The 13,932-nt window shown below is 34.0% G+C and overlaps 1 protein-coding gene across 2 annotated transcripts in view; it reads left to right on the top strand.

The window, feature by feature from the left end:
- The window catches only part of dos (daughter of sevenless), a 35,326-nt gene extending 22,910 nt beyond the window's left edge, over positions 1-12,416 (top strand). For both annotated transcript variants that reach the window (XM_072535255.1, XM_072535256.1), the window contains exons 7-8: positions 4,548-4,811; positions 5,086-12,416. In XM_072535255.1, the coding sequence (XP_072391356.1) occupies positions 4,548-4,811; positions 5,086-5,436 (615 nt within the window). In that variant the 3' untranslated portion in view covers positions 5,437-12,416. The remainder of the gene's footprint in view (positions 1-4,547; positions 4,812-5,085) is intronic.
- The last annotated feature ends 1,516 nt before the right edge of the window (positions 12,417-13,932 follow it).

The following is a 13,932-nucleotide window of genomic DNA, read 5'->3' as shown; positions in this document are numbered from 1 at the left end:
CATTATGTTTGTTTATGTAGGTACTCTCTTACTTGAAACTACTGTTAAACAATCATAGTTATTGTTTACGAAAATTGCTTTAGTTGCGTTAAGAGCGTAGGCGCAAAATTTCAGGACAATGCTTTTTAAATGTATTCATTTTTTTCGAATCCTGAGAAAACTAACATATTTTTGAAAAATTTAAACGCAGAATGAAAGGTGACATTATTGCCGAGGGCCGAAATAAACAAAAAGTTTTTTTGAATGAGATACTTAAAATTCAAAATCACACTAAATTTTCTCTTTTTTCGCCCCTGTAACTTATTAAAATAAACATTATAGAAGTTTTCAGAGACTTTCGGCCCTCGGTAATAATGTATTCTTTCATTCTGCGTTTAAATTTTTCAAAAATATTTATTAGTTTTCTCAGGATTCGAAAAAAAAAAGAATGCCCACCTCTACTCATTCGTTACCTGTGTTCTACTTTGATTCGGTGCTTTGACTACGCGACATGAGACGTTGCCAAATAATTTCGTATGAAGGTTTTTTATTGTGGTTTGATATTTCAATTTATTATTTTTATTGCGAATAAGGCACAACGTGACTTTAAAATAAGCTTATTTTGATGTTTAGATTTCCAATTCGGAAATCGTACTTAAAATACGAAACATTAATAAATTTTATTTACATAAAACGATTTCCGAAGTGGAAATCAAAATGTTAAATTAAACTTATTGAAAAGAAAAATTGTGGCAAATTTAAAATAAAAAACAGTAAGCTGCCATTTAAATCAATTCGCCCAAATTTGATTATCTTAGAATGTTGTTAAAATGCTAAAAAGACAACAGGTCAAATAAAACCAATAAGTTTGGCAATGTTGAACTTCTCCTCTTTTCTTAGTTCCACTAATGCTATTTCGACGATATAATGGGCTGACCTAATATACCTCTCTCTTTTTAAATAGGTGTTTCTCACTCCATCTCACGTAAGATACATACCGACCATAAACTTTTACCTACACTGTATGTGCGTAGTTCATGTTCAAATTGAATTCATTTTTGATAAAAGAATAATTTGTGCTGTGTTGAGCAAATGCATCAACCGCCGTAAATGTATTAAGTGAGTTTATTTTTAATCCATTTGCATCTACTAAAAATGTAGCTAACTTTTGCGAAGTAGATCACAAAACACGTCAAAATGTGATACAGTGATTTTATGCTTAGTAATTTTATGTTGTGTTACTTTGAATTAAAACAACTAATGCAAAAAAATATTATCTATTATAGAGCTTCCAAAAAATAATTGTTTTATGCAAACTGGCAACGTGTTGTAAAATTTGCCTACTTCTGTATGGTACAGGGCTGCAACAAACATTGTAGCGGGTACGTTCTATGAAATGTAGATCTCTATGAGTTTGCCGGTGGTCGTCTCAGTCGCTTTTCAAACGTTGACTTGTGTACATTGCAAAGTGCAGTAAGTGAATATTTTATAAATGGATACTTCATCAGTGAAGACGGCCCAGGTAATTACATTATTACGAGAGAGCTATAGTCAAAAGACTGTCGCTGGTGGCCTACTTATGACGCAGTCTAAAGTCCAAAGGGCTTACCGTCGATACCAGGAGACCGGTAGCTACAGTCGACGACCAGGTTGGGATCGGCAACGTGTAACGACAGAGAGGGATGATCGATTCATTGTACTGAGTGCCTTTCGGAATCGGCACGCGACATGAATTGAGCTTCAATAATCCTTGAGGAATGTACGAGGTGTCACTGTCACTGAGTGGACAGTTGGGAGAAGACTTAAGGCTGGCACTTTGACTCCCAGACGAGCTAATACAAGGCCCAAATTGAACGCCGTCAGAAACAAGCTGGACTTCAGTTTGCCCGAGAACACCTCAATTGGGACCTTTGCCAATGAAGCAGAGTTTTATTCTCTGTTGAGGGTCAAATGTGCTTGTATAACACTGACAAGACGACGCGTTTATCGGAGGCACGTAAAACGATTTGCTCAGTGCTGCAGTGTCGAAACAGTGAGCTATGGAGATGGTTCGTTTATGTTTTGATGTGGTATATCTTTAGAAGGAAAAACAGAGCTTGTGTCCGTGTCCTGTGGTGATCGCGGAGGGGGTTTGACAGCGGATCTTTACATTACGGATATTCTCCAAGACCATGTTCTTTCCTACGCCTGCTACGTAGGCGACTGCTTCATGCTAATGCATGATAACACAGCGCGGATTACAAAATATTACCTGGCCAACACTAATATAACAACAATGGACTGGCCTCCATTGAGTCCGGATATGAATCCCATCGAGCACCTATGGAATGAACTTAAACGCAGGGTTTGTAATCCAGCACCAGCGACAGTGGCGGAGCTAAAAACTGCATTATAGGAAGAGTGGAAAGCGATTCCTTAGGAATCAGTCAGAAACTTAATAAAGACCTTAAGAGATCGCATATCGGAAAGTGTAATATAACTCAGAGGAGAAAATACTCAGTAATAATTTTGATTTTTTATGGTAATTTACTTTTATATTCATTACATAATGACTTTCATTCATAACATGTTTTCTTACATACAAACATTAAGTTATCTTTATTATGTTCTTTACTTACTAACTTTATAAATATTGGTCTCATTGCAATAAAAATTACTTCTGTTCACGAAATTTTACTTTTAATTTTACATTATATATGGATATACACTGGCCAAACAGCATAGTGAAGAAATATAACTTATTTTACTTGTGAGTCGATTTTTGCTAACAATTGTAGTTTATTTCGGGAAGGTCGCAAGAATTTCCCCAGCAACTAAATTTTTGGGTAGATATACTAGGTAACTAGATTGTAGGATGTGATATTATCTAAACAGTTTTTCAGCAAAATTGATTGGTCGACGTGTGTTGCGTTCTGCACATACGATGACCTTTTCCCCCTTTCGGATTGGGTATGTATATTAAAATAAAAGAAATGAAATGAAACCAGTGGACTGTATAAAACTCTATTTTAACACGAAGTAAAAGCAATCATAAATATACATAACCCAAATTACAATTATAAAAAAAGAAGGATATAAACTTAAAAGAAGAAGAATATATGTAGTACAAACTTAAATATTAATCAATACGTAACGACACACAAAAAGAGAACCATAAACAAAACAAAACTGTCGATTGTATATATACCACGTTATAGATAGAAATAATATACAAAAAATAAAAATATGAATATATATATATATGTCATATAAAAACAAATTAATGAACTCAATTCAAACTATAATCGGGAATGACATATTACAAAAAATAAGAATAGAGTAAATACTACACAAAACAAAAGCAAAATGTCCAATTGACAACGTTTAATGTTCTGAATAAAGTTCAAAAGTTCAAAATCGCTACACAATATGTAATAATTGGGCACCAAATAAACGTACTTAGCCCATGCAGCAACAAAATTATGGTGTATTGTAGCTTACCCCATAAATCATAGCACCAACCGCTATTACCAACGACGTCTTCATCGACGTACACCAGGAACCACAAAATTCCTAATGCAACTTTTCTGCATCAAACGACTTTCTCGGTCAAAGGACCGATGCCAAGTGTCTTAAGGTACTCTTAACCCAAACGCACACACATGTGTGGTTTGAGAGATAAAACTCGACTCCCTTACATGACCGCAATGAAGTGTCTCGACGCGCTGATCTTAACTTCAAAAACACATATCCTTATCTGGCATATGGAACTCGCCCTTGTTATCTCGCAGATGGCTCGTCTTGGAATGTTTAGCCCTTAAAACTGCTGTGCCCTTGTACACGCAAATCTCGTTTAAATATACTACGGGGAGAATCAAAACTAACAAAAAAAAGTCTGTTCATATTATATAAATATTTATATATCGTTGCGAAACTGCAACAACGTGGATATATAGAGTATCCCCAAGATATACTGTCTTTTAATTTTTGTTCTAATGGGTTACTTAAAAGTTAAAAAGTTTACTAGATGCAACTAGATACAGTTAACCATCTGCGTCAAATAAACCAGACCATCATCAGTGAAAACTTGAGGACTAGCTTAATAATCCATCACAAAACAGTAGAAGTGTTAAATTTACATTTTAAAGGTTGAAAAATCTAAAAATAATGCGACATAATATCGTGCGGGATTTAACCAAAACGGAACTCGAAACATACCCACTTATGGGTCTGGCAGTAGTCACCAGCCGACTTCAGCTAACAACTATCAGTTGGCTGATGACTATATTCAATCATTAATCTAGTTGAAATAATATATAATGTAATAAATATCAAATATCTTAAATAACTTAAAACGAAACCTTTTTAACAAAAATCTATTGAATTATTTCAAAACTCTTCCTCGCAAACGTTAAAGTTGTTGCCTGAAGGATTATGATGCAATATTCGAAATTTTATGTCGTAGTGTACTATAATTATTTGTAAAAATCGACCTATTAGAGCGTTTTACTTGTGTAAAATTATTCACATCAATTATTTAAATAGTACACGTATTTATTAGTCACAATAAAGCATTGTCTATTTTTCAGGTCTTTCGATACGATCTCGAAGAAGGTCAAGATGAACCTCCCTCTCCAGCCCATTCTCATTCTTCGTCCGCGCCTGCCTACTCTAATTTACCTAGTCCTTCTTTAAGTGTAACACAACTAATGCCTCCGCCGATGGTTAATAGGGAGCTGAAACCAAAAAGAAAATTATCCGACTCACATTCGATTTGTTCTAATCCCGAACCACCTTCACCGAGAAGCGCACCTTCTGTCGATCGAAAATTAAAACCGCCAACACCCTTGCAGGTTAGAATACTATATTATATATTCACTTTTTATTTTAAAATCTTTTATTCTGAAACTCTTATCACTTTACTAATATATTTATTTTAAATTTATACTGTAATAATACGAATGGTAAAATATATGTGATACTTTTGATCGTGATTTGAAATAATTTTCAAATGAAAACGGCTGCGTATCAGGTTTTTGAAGTAAACATACCGGAACATTTAAAAGAATAGTGTTAAATTTTATTAAACGAATTGTATACCTTATAAAATACTCTTATTTCTTACAGGAGGCTCACATGAGAAAACATTTTAACACAGAAGAAGACCAGCGTAAAATTCGAGCAGCACCAAGTCCAACACCACCAAATCTAGGTCGTTCTCATGACAGTCTACTTTCCCAAACAGAGGGTGAACAAGTCTATCATTACCTCTCGGGCAAAATGCAGTACCTGGACCTAGATCTTGAGGGAACCAGTAGTTCAAGTTTTACCGGCAATAGTACAAAAACGACTCCTGCCAAACAACAGGAAGATACCGTATATAAAAAAGTCGATTTTATGAAAACACAAGCATTTAATATCACCAGAAATATTTTAGAAAAGGAACGACAAGAACCTGTAACGTTCGTGAAAAAATGAAAAGAAACTATATTGATTTGTATTGTTTAAACTTCTGTATGTGCAATTGTTGATTAGTGCCTGATGCACAAACACAAATATTTGCCTAATGTCTTTCTCAAAGTTGGGGCTACAGATTCAACTTCTTATATAACGACAAACATAATATTTTGTTGGAAATTAAGATATAGTCGATTTTTATTCTTTAGAGCACAGCTGAGATTAAACCTTCATGTACGAGCAATTATTGTACTACTGCATAATTTACTGTTGCCTATCGTTTTTATGTTTTATTATATAAAAAACTTATATAACTATAGCTAAGTTCTTAATTGGTGATTATTAACTCGATTTTTTGAGATTTTATTCGAAGGATTAATTAAGCGAAAATACATATTTTCGAAAACACGAAACATTTAGTACTTCTCAATAACCAAAAATTCAATATAGCTATAACAGTCGTTATACTTAAGTCGTAACATAATACATGGTTTATTATACTTATAGCCCAGGGGAAATAAGCTTTTTCGTGCCACTGATCCGGCCAGGCAAACGACAGTTGTTTTGAGTAGAATGGACCTCTATAACAAGAACATATAAATATGTTTCTTGCAGTCGATTTTTGGACTTTATTAGTTAGGTATTAACAAATTAATGTCAAACACGGTAAATATTCCCCCATCAGCAAAAAGTGAAGTGAAAAAATACAGGCTTTCTATGTATGAAAAAATAATTTTCTTGCAGCAATGGTTAAAAAGTTGTCCTTTATTTTATTGTTTATATTGCTTGTTTATAGGCCAAAATAATTGTTTATAAACCAAAAAATAAAAATGTTTTTGAAAAATTATTTTGCAATATTTGAAATTGCTTTTCTTCATTTTTTTTTAATGATATTAATAGAATAAATAAATAAATTACTATAACTATATAATTTTATGACTTGCAAAATAATTCTCTTGCAAAACAATTTATATATATATGTATATATATATATATATATATATATATATATATATATATATATATTATAAGGTTCTTGAACTCCTAAGTGGAGCATAGAGCTTCAGTGAAAGCGCGCCATCGGGTTCTGTTTTGCGCTAAGGCCTTCACCTCATTCCAAGACTTTCCTTGGCCTCTTATCTCGCAAAACAATTTAATTCGGGATAAACAAATTAAATAACTTAAACTATTTGACCTATCGGTTTAAAATTGTGTACATATCTTAAGCACTACAAGACTCAACATTCCTTGTAATATGAAGGTTATAAGTTTATTTTTTTAAAAGTAATTAACATTTATAAAAAAACCCGAGATTTTTGACTTATCTTGGAACTTTCTAAGCAACAAATAAGGATAGAAACATTTGAAAAACGGTATTTTTTCAAAAAACGCTATGAAATACGGAAGGTTTTCATATGACTTATAAGTTTATTACTCTCAAATTTGTTTCAAACGCTTCCCTTTTTTGATGATAGACGAAAAAGGCGAAAATTTACTGTTTTTTGACATTAATTTGTTAATAACTAATCAAATTTAAAAAATCGATAGCAGGAAACATGTTCTTGTTATAGAGGTCCATGCTATTCAATACAACTATCGTTTGCCTGGCTGGTTTAGTGTCACAAACAGGGTACCTTTTTGCTTATTTCCCTGCCCTATTAATACTATAATGAATAGTTTCTAAAAGTATAAATATATGCTTCTAAATAAATGTACAAAACAATAAACTAAATATATATATTTATACAGCGACGCATAAAAAAAATAAGAAGAAGAAAAATTATTCTTAAAAGTAAATACTAAATAAATTATGCAGAAACGTACTAAAATTTTTGTAAAGAAAAGTAGAGTAAATAACAACTATAATAAATAGAAAGCTTATTTATAAGAAATATTTTTGAAGGAACCAAACACTTGTCCCAGGTCATGAGTAATTAAACTGCTACTAACTCTTAATCCGCTTAATCCTTCTCTCCCTCCCTATTCATATATTTCGCCATCTCTCACTTTTCCTTATCTTCCTACTTCCTCCTGGGCACCTTGTCTCCGGTTGAGTAGCCTTTCTTTCTATTTCTTTCTCTAGAGCATCTCTGAACTTATCTCCATCGATCCGAGAATCTAAGAATCTCCTCCACCAGTTACGTGACTGATTGCATCCTACCTCCTAGGTTTTTTAAACAGTTCTCCTGTCAGTTATCCATCTATCGCATACCAATAGAGTGTGAGTGTCCGATATTTCACTTTACAAGCATTTGTCACTTTTTGCCTTTCCGAATCTGTAACGATATGCTCTGAAACAACCATGTACTGTGAGCATATGCATGAGGAAGTACTCTAAACGCCAATGCCCGCAGTCTATCGATCTTCTCACATTACGAATCAGCGACTTTGTCCACTGCGCCACCCTCCTCATCTCGTTCCATTTATCTTGCCACACCATAGTGGACCTTTTCCTCCCTTCCTTTTTTGAACATTCTCTTGCTATGTCTTTATTTCTTCTGTAAAGTCTTCCTCTTTCCTCCAGTAGCACGTATATTGTAATACACCCGGTGATAACACCCAACGCTTCGTCAGACACTGTTCTGTATGCAACTGCCATCATCAACAAACTCGTCCTATCTGCTCGGGAGAGGTGCCTTCTGTAGGCCTTTGTTAAAACAGTCATGCCCCAGACAGGTGCCGCGTAGAAGACGAACCATTTGAGCCTATTCCTTGATTTCCCTCCAAATACCGAGCACTTCCCGAAGAACGAATTACATGGTTCCGTTTCATAGCCTTACAGTCAGTAGAACCTTTCTTTATCATTTCTCGCAGGTCGATTATGCAAATATAACACTGCACGTTCTTAATTTAAACAGCCAACGAATACTCCCGAACGTTTCCAACTTCAATAATTTAGGCTCACTGTCCCTACCCTCAGTTTTTTGTAACAAATATTTGATTCCAGTTTGGACTGAGCATGAGATAATCTTTTTCTTTCCTCATTATATAATTGTATCTATGTTACTCTCAAATTATATAAGGATATCCTCTAGCCATCAGGTTTTCACTCCTCGATCAGTAAATGGCAACATATTGCATATTAACTTAAGAGTTATGTTATCTTCAATGAGATGACAGATAAAAGAAACCAATCATCAGTCGCTTCAGCTATGTCGACATCTAGAAATCTTTTCGCCACTGAAAAATGAAAACATGCAAAAATTCCATGGACAAAACCCTTCTATTCGCCAACGTCTGAAATGATGCCATAAAAGTCTTAAAGAAGCGGGTGGTTCTACTTTTCAAACTATTACTATGAATATCACGACTAGTCAGAAATTAGATGCGGTAAAAGTGTACCACTCATTAAACAATATTTAAAACCTGCAAAAAAGTTTCAGGATCGTTAAGTTAAAATTTTTAGTAGGCTCTGAAAAGTCTAGTTAAGGAGAACAAAAAGCTGGAGAAACAACTAAACCCAGCACAAATTGCTGCCGCTGCAAAATCCGTAAAGAACGCGATAAAGACCAAAAAACCGCAACAAATATAGAAAAAAAAAGCGACTAAGACGAAGAAAATTGAAAAGAAACCAGCGTTTAAAACACTACAGCATCTTTCGAAGGAAATCCAGCTTCCTCAAAGGCCCAAATAAAAACACCAACTAAAGCCAGGAAGTCAAACAACGGCAAATGCTACGAAAAAACCAAATGCACTTAAGCCAAAAACTGCCAAAGCTGCAGCAAGTTCATTGAAAAGTAAAAAAGCTGTCGCTAAAAAGCAATAGCAATTGGATTAATATCTCCGGAATATTAAAAGCAAAAAGAAACCCCTCACATATTTTCCCATGCTTATCCAATTCTTCCAACACCTAGCTCTCATCATTACTTTTAATAAGAATTTTGGCAACCTATCCTAATCATATGCTATCCTATCCTAAATTCCTTCATATATTTTATATTTGTTTGTGGAATTTTATTATATATATATATATATATATATATATATATATATATATATATATATATATATATATATATATATATATATATTCACTTTATCAATATAAACAGTATATCAATAGAGCAGTATATCGGAGGAGAAAATTTTTTATATACATTATTTTGACTTTCTATCTAATCTTACTCAAAAAGACCCAACACGTGTGCCCCATACTTAAAATTGCTCTTACCACCGCTTTATACACTGTTGCTTTACTCTACTTACTATGGATTTATGAACAGTTGCGGAATATATAGGAGATGTCACAGATGTGTATGGAAAAACTCTAGCTATTGGATGCTAAGCTATGCTTTAAGAGTTAGGCCAACGACTTGATTATCGCTAATGTTCACTAACCAAGGATGTCGAGGTCACTATAGGGATGTGGCTTACTTAACGGATCTGGAGAGCAATATTTTCTATTTAATCAGTCGAATAAATCCTTGATCTGGAGAGTACAATGTGAGTGTTTTACTTCTTGTACGTTTAAACTCATATCTCTTAGGAGCTTCTACTGGTTTGTAGGGTGTTTTTGACGTTCGGTCTCGTGGTTCCTCTCGATGGTTCAGCTACCTGTCCTTTGCACACTTAAACTAATAATATTGTATTTACATATGTTATTTTATATACTTATATGCCCCGTTGAAAAATTCTGTCAAAAGTGGAGAAGGATTTTTTCTTGTGTCATGTGAGATTGAATCGGTTTCTGGATTTGTCATCTGGGATGCCCAGCGGATCTATAAGCAAAGCAAAATTTATTAGTCTTAGTCATTTCATTTTGTCGTGGAGTTTATATGTAATCAAGTCTCAGATATATATTAAGTAACTACCTGTACGTGTATGTCATGATCTGTTAGCGAGAATACTAATTATCTTAGGCAGTGTTCAGTGGGACATATATTTTTTCCGTCCAAAATCGTTTATAGCTTATTGTAGATGAATGAGAAGTTATTATTATGTACCAAAAGTTCCTGCATCTGCTAGGCAAAAAATCGATTCGTACGTGGAATTTATTTATATACCTAAATTTCTAATTTGAACGTGTTTTCTTTTAATGAACAAAAAAATATTTCCTCATTTTTGCCCAAATCTACTCGTCGGTCTATTTTGCTTTTACGCAGCTAGGTGGTTGCAATCGTACACGTCACTAGCGATATTTAGTCGTAGGTATGTTAATGCCATTATTCACACTCCTATTTTCATTGTACAATGTAGAAAGATAGTGTTGCTTGCCCAAACCACACATGTGCATATGCCGTTACGAGCTTCATAACTACTACCGATATTAATTCGCGGTAGAGTATATACTTTGCATGTTAACGACTTGAAAATTTAAAATTTGTCATTTTTTTGACAGTGCAGAAAAAACTAATGCTTCTTCTTGCCCACGCCATTCAATGCAATGGCGAAATTAAGTCACGATAGCGTACATATTCTTCCACTCAGACACAAAGGCGTTCAGATGTTTCAGAGGGGCGAAAAAACAAAACTTGTCCCCTGTTCTAGTGTTTTGAGAAAACCGTTCCTAACATAATAGTATATTGTGCAGCAAGTACTAACTTATAAGATAAAGTCCAAGAGATTAAATCCCAACGTCTAAGATGAGCTGGCCATGTCCATAGACTCCCTAATAACCGCCTTGCCAAGTTAATATGGGAGGAAGCCCCCACAGCAAGAAGGCCCTTAGGACGTCCACGAATGCGATGGAGAGACAATAGATGGTCAGATCTAAGAACAATGGGGCTACCCACTGACTCAACTATTATGGACGACCGTTCAAGATGGAAGCAAGTTGTGCAGTCAGCCAAAACCCACCCCGGGTTGTAGTGCTACGAGAAGAAGAAGAAGTCCTAACTAATTTTTGAAAAATTTATACCTTTCTTCTCCGACGTCGTCTTTTTGAAGACAGTTACTAGCTAAGTCTGTTTTTGCAAACATCTTTTAGATAATGCCTGGTTGTTTGTTGTCTTCTTGAAACTTCTTTTTGATTGTTGTGTGATTTGCGGTTTCTTCATTAACTTTGAAACAGTCCTTTCCAAATTTCTTGTAAGTCTAAATTACAATCTTTTTTGTATCTTCTCTCATTCTTTACTAGCATTTCTGAAAGATTCATTAATTATTTTTTATTTTTTTATGGAGAATTCTGGGGTATTTGGTGTTCTTCACCAGCTTCACTGCTGTGCACAGGTACTTATGCCCCTTTTCGTGAATGGCTGTACAGGTTTCAATATGATCACACAAACAGACCTATCTTAAGATATTCTTGTTTCAGAAACATAAAACACCTGAAATTTAAGATGCTTGCAAATATTTTAATGTTCTATCTCGTTACCTTCAACAAGGCGAATCTAGAGAAGGCATATCTCAAAAACTGGCTTTTGAAATATCCTTTTGTCTGTAGAGGGACGATATGTTCCTCATCTTCAATGACGATATCATAAAATTTATTTACAGACATATAATCAAATTTATAGGAAAACATTGTATAAATATTATTTCTGTTTAATATACCTAATAAAAGGAGTTGATCTGTAGTCTTGACCTATTTATATTTTTATATAATGGCCTTATGATGCATCTATGCACAATTTAATCCAAAATTTTACATGGCTGGATTAAATTACCGCATTTTTCCAAATGAATTCTAATAGAACTTTAAATCACAAAAAAAAACACTTGGTACAAAAAAAGTTAACTGTATCTATCAATTAATCATATAAAACTATTTCGTATTTTTTTAAAGTAAGTTCGAAACTTAAGACCAAAAATTGCCTTATTAATCATTTTTATATTTTTATAGCTATGTTGCTGAGTCTTAACCTTTTTAAGTACTTTTAAAAGAAAGCTTTAAAATTTCAGTGAGTGGCCATTTATTGATTTATGTGAAATCATATCAGTCGAACTATTACTAATATTTTTTATTCTTTATACGATTGTATTGTTAGTGGTTAGTCCTTTTATAAAAAATTTTAATTATGTTATACATATGTTGTATACAAATATATATCATGCTATTTTCATGCGTTGTATTATTTTCCTTAATATCCCTACATGCATTAGATAAGAAGTAAGTATACACAAGGAGAAGTACTAGCGTGTAAACTTATCAACTCTGTCAAACATTACAGCCCTAAAAAAATACCCCAGTCAATATAATTTAGATAATACATTGATAGACAGTAAGTCTTAATTTCCATTAACGGCTTGGAAAGTGTGGACAGGAATAAAAACATTTTATCATGTCTGTTTTTTAGCGTATGTTATTTCTTTTTTATTTTGAAATATGCGTATCGACTACTAAACCACAGAATAAATAAAGTCAGAATGCCCACTCTCAGATGCCGCTTTTGAAGTTTGTCAGCACGCGATCGCCATATTTTAAACGGAAACAGACTCACTCGGATTGAGAAATTTGTGACAAGCTACGAGAGAGCTGTAATTTAAATTTTTAGAGATTAATCATCATCATATAACGGGGGTCCTACGGCAATTGCCGCTTCCCGCATTTAAGTCTCCATCTTTTCCTATCTCTCCAATCTCCCTCTTCTAAGCCTCTAGATTGCATTGTTTTTGTAATTTCTCTTCTCCAGGAATTTGGTGGTCTTGCCCTTTTCCTTCTTTCTGGCGGAACATACATTATGGCTTTCTTTGGCCACCGCTCCTCCTCCATTCTCATCACGTGACCATACCATTGTAATTGCCTTCCTTGTATTCTATCTGAAAGAGTATCTCTAATTCCTGTACGGTTTCGTATTTCCTCATTCCTGATTCTTTCCATTCTCGATACTCGACATGACCTAAGATAATCCATTTCCACAACGTCTACTTTATCTCGTTCATTCTTTGTCATCGTCCAACATTCGGCACCATATGTGGTAATTGGTTCTACAATTGCTCTGTATACCCGAAGTTTGGTATGCATCTTTATTTTATTAGACCACAGTAATGAATTCAGTATTCGTATGTATTTTTCCCTTGGGTTATTCGGTTTTGTACATCTATCTTAACTCTGCCATCTGCTGATATGATGCTTCCTAGATATTTATACTGGTTGCAGCCTTTTATGACTGCATTTTCAAGCCTCAGATCTGTATTTCCTCCAATTTTTAAATATTCTGTTTTGCTTATGTTTACAGTAAGCCCCCATTTGGCATATTCCTCAAATAATTTTCGATTCATATAATTTATATCTTCCTCATCGGTTGCAACCACCACCTGATCATCTGCAAACAACAATGTATACAGAGTTTCTTGTCCCACTTCGATGCCCATAAATCTACATTTATTTCTCCAATTCCTCAATGCTTCTTGGACGTATATTTTAAAGAGTGTCGGTGACAAACAGCATCCTTGCTTTAGGCCTTTAGTGACTTTAAATTCATTTGAATTAGAGATTAATAATTTAGTAAATTTGAAATAATTTAATCTATTCTTCAACTAAAAGTACGAATAAAATAGTGCATATTATGTCTATGGTTGCCGTAAATAAATTAAACCGGGTTACAACAGCACTGGTTCCGTTTAAAACATGGATGA

The sequence above is a fragment of the Diabrotica undecimpunctata genome, chromosome 6 (assembly GCF_040954645.1).
Source record: "Diabrotica undecimpunctata isolate CICGRU chromosome 6, icDiaUnde3, whole genome shotgun sequence".
NCBI classification, from domain to species: Eukaryota; Metazoa; Arthropoda; class Insecta; order Coleoptera; family Chrysomelidae; genus Diabrotica; species Diabrotica undecimpunctata.
Note: the sequence above shows the minus strand (reverse complement) of the source record. Positions and strands in the feature narration are given on the sequence as shown.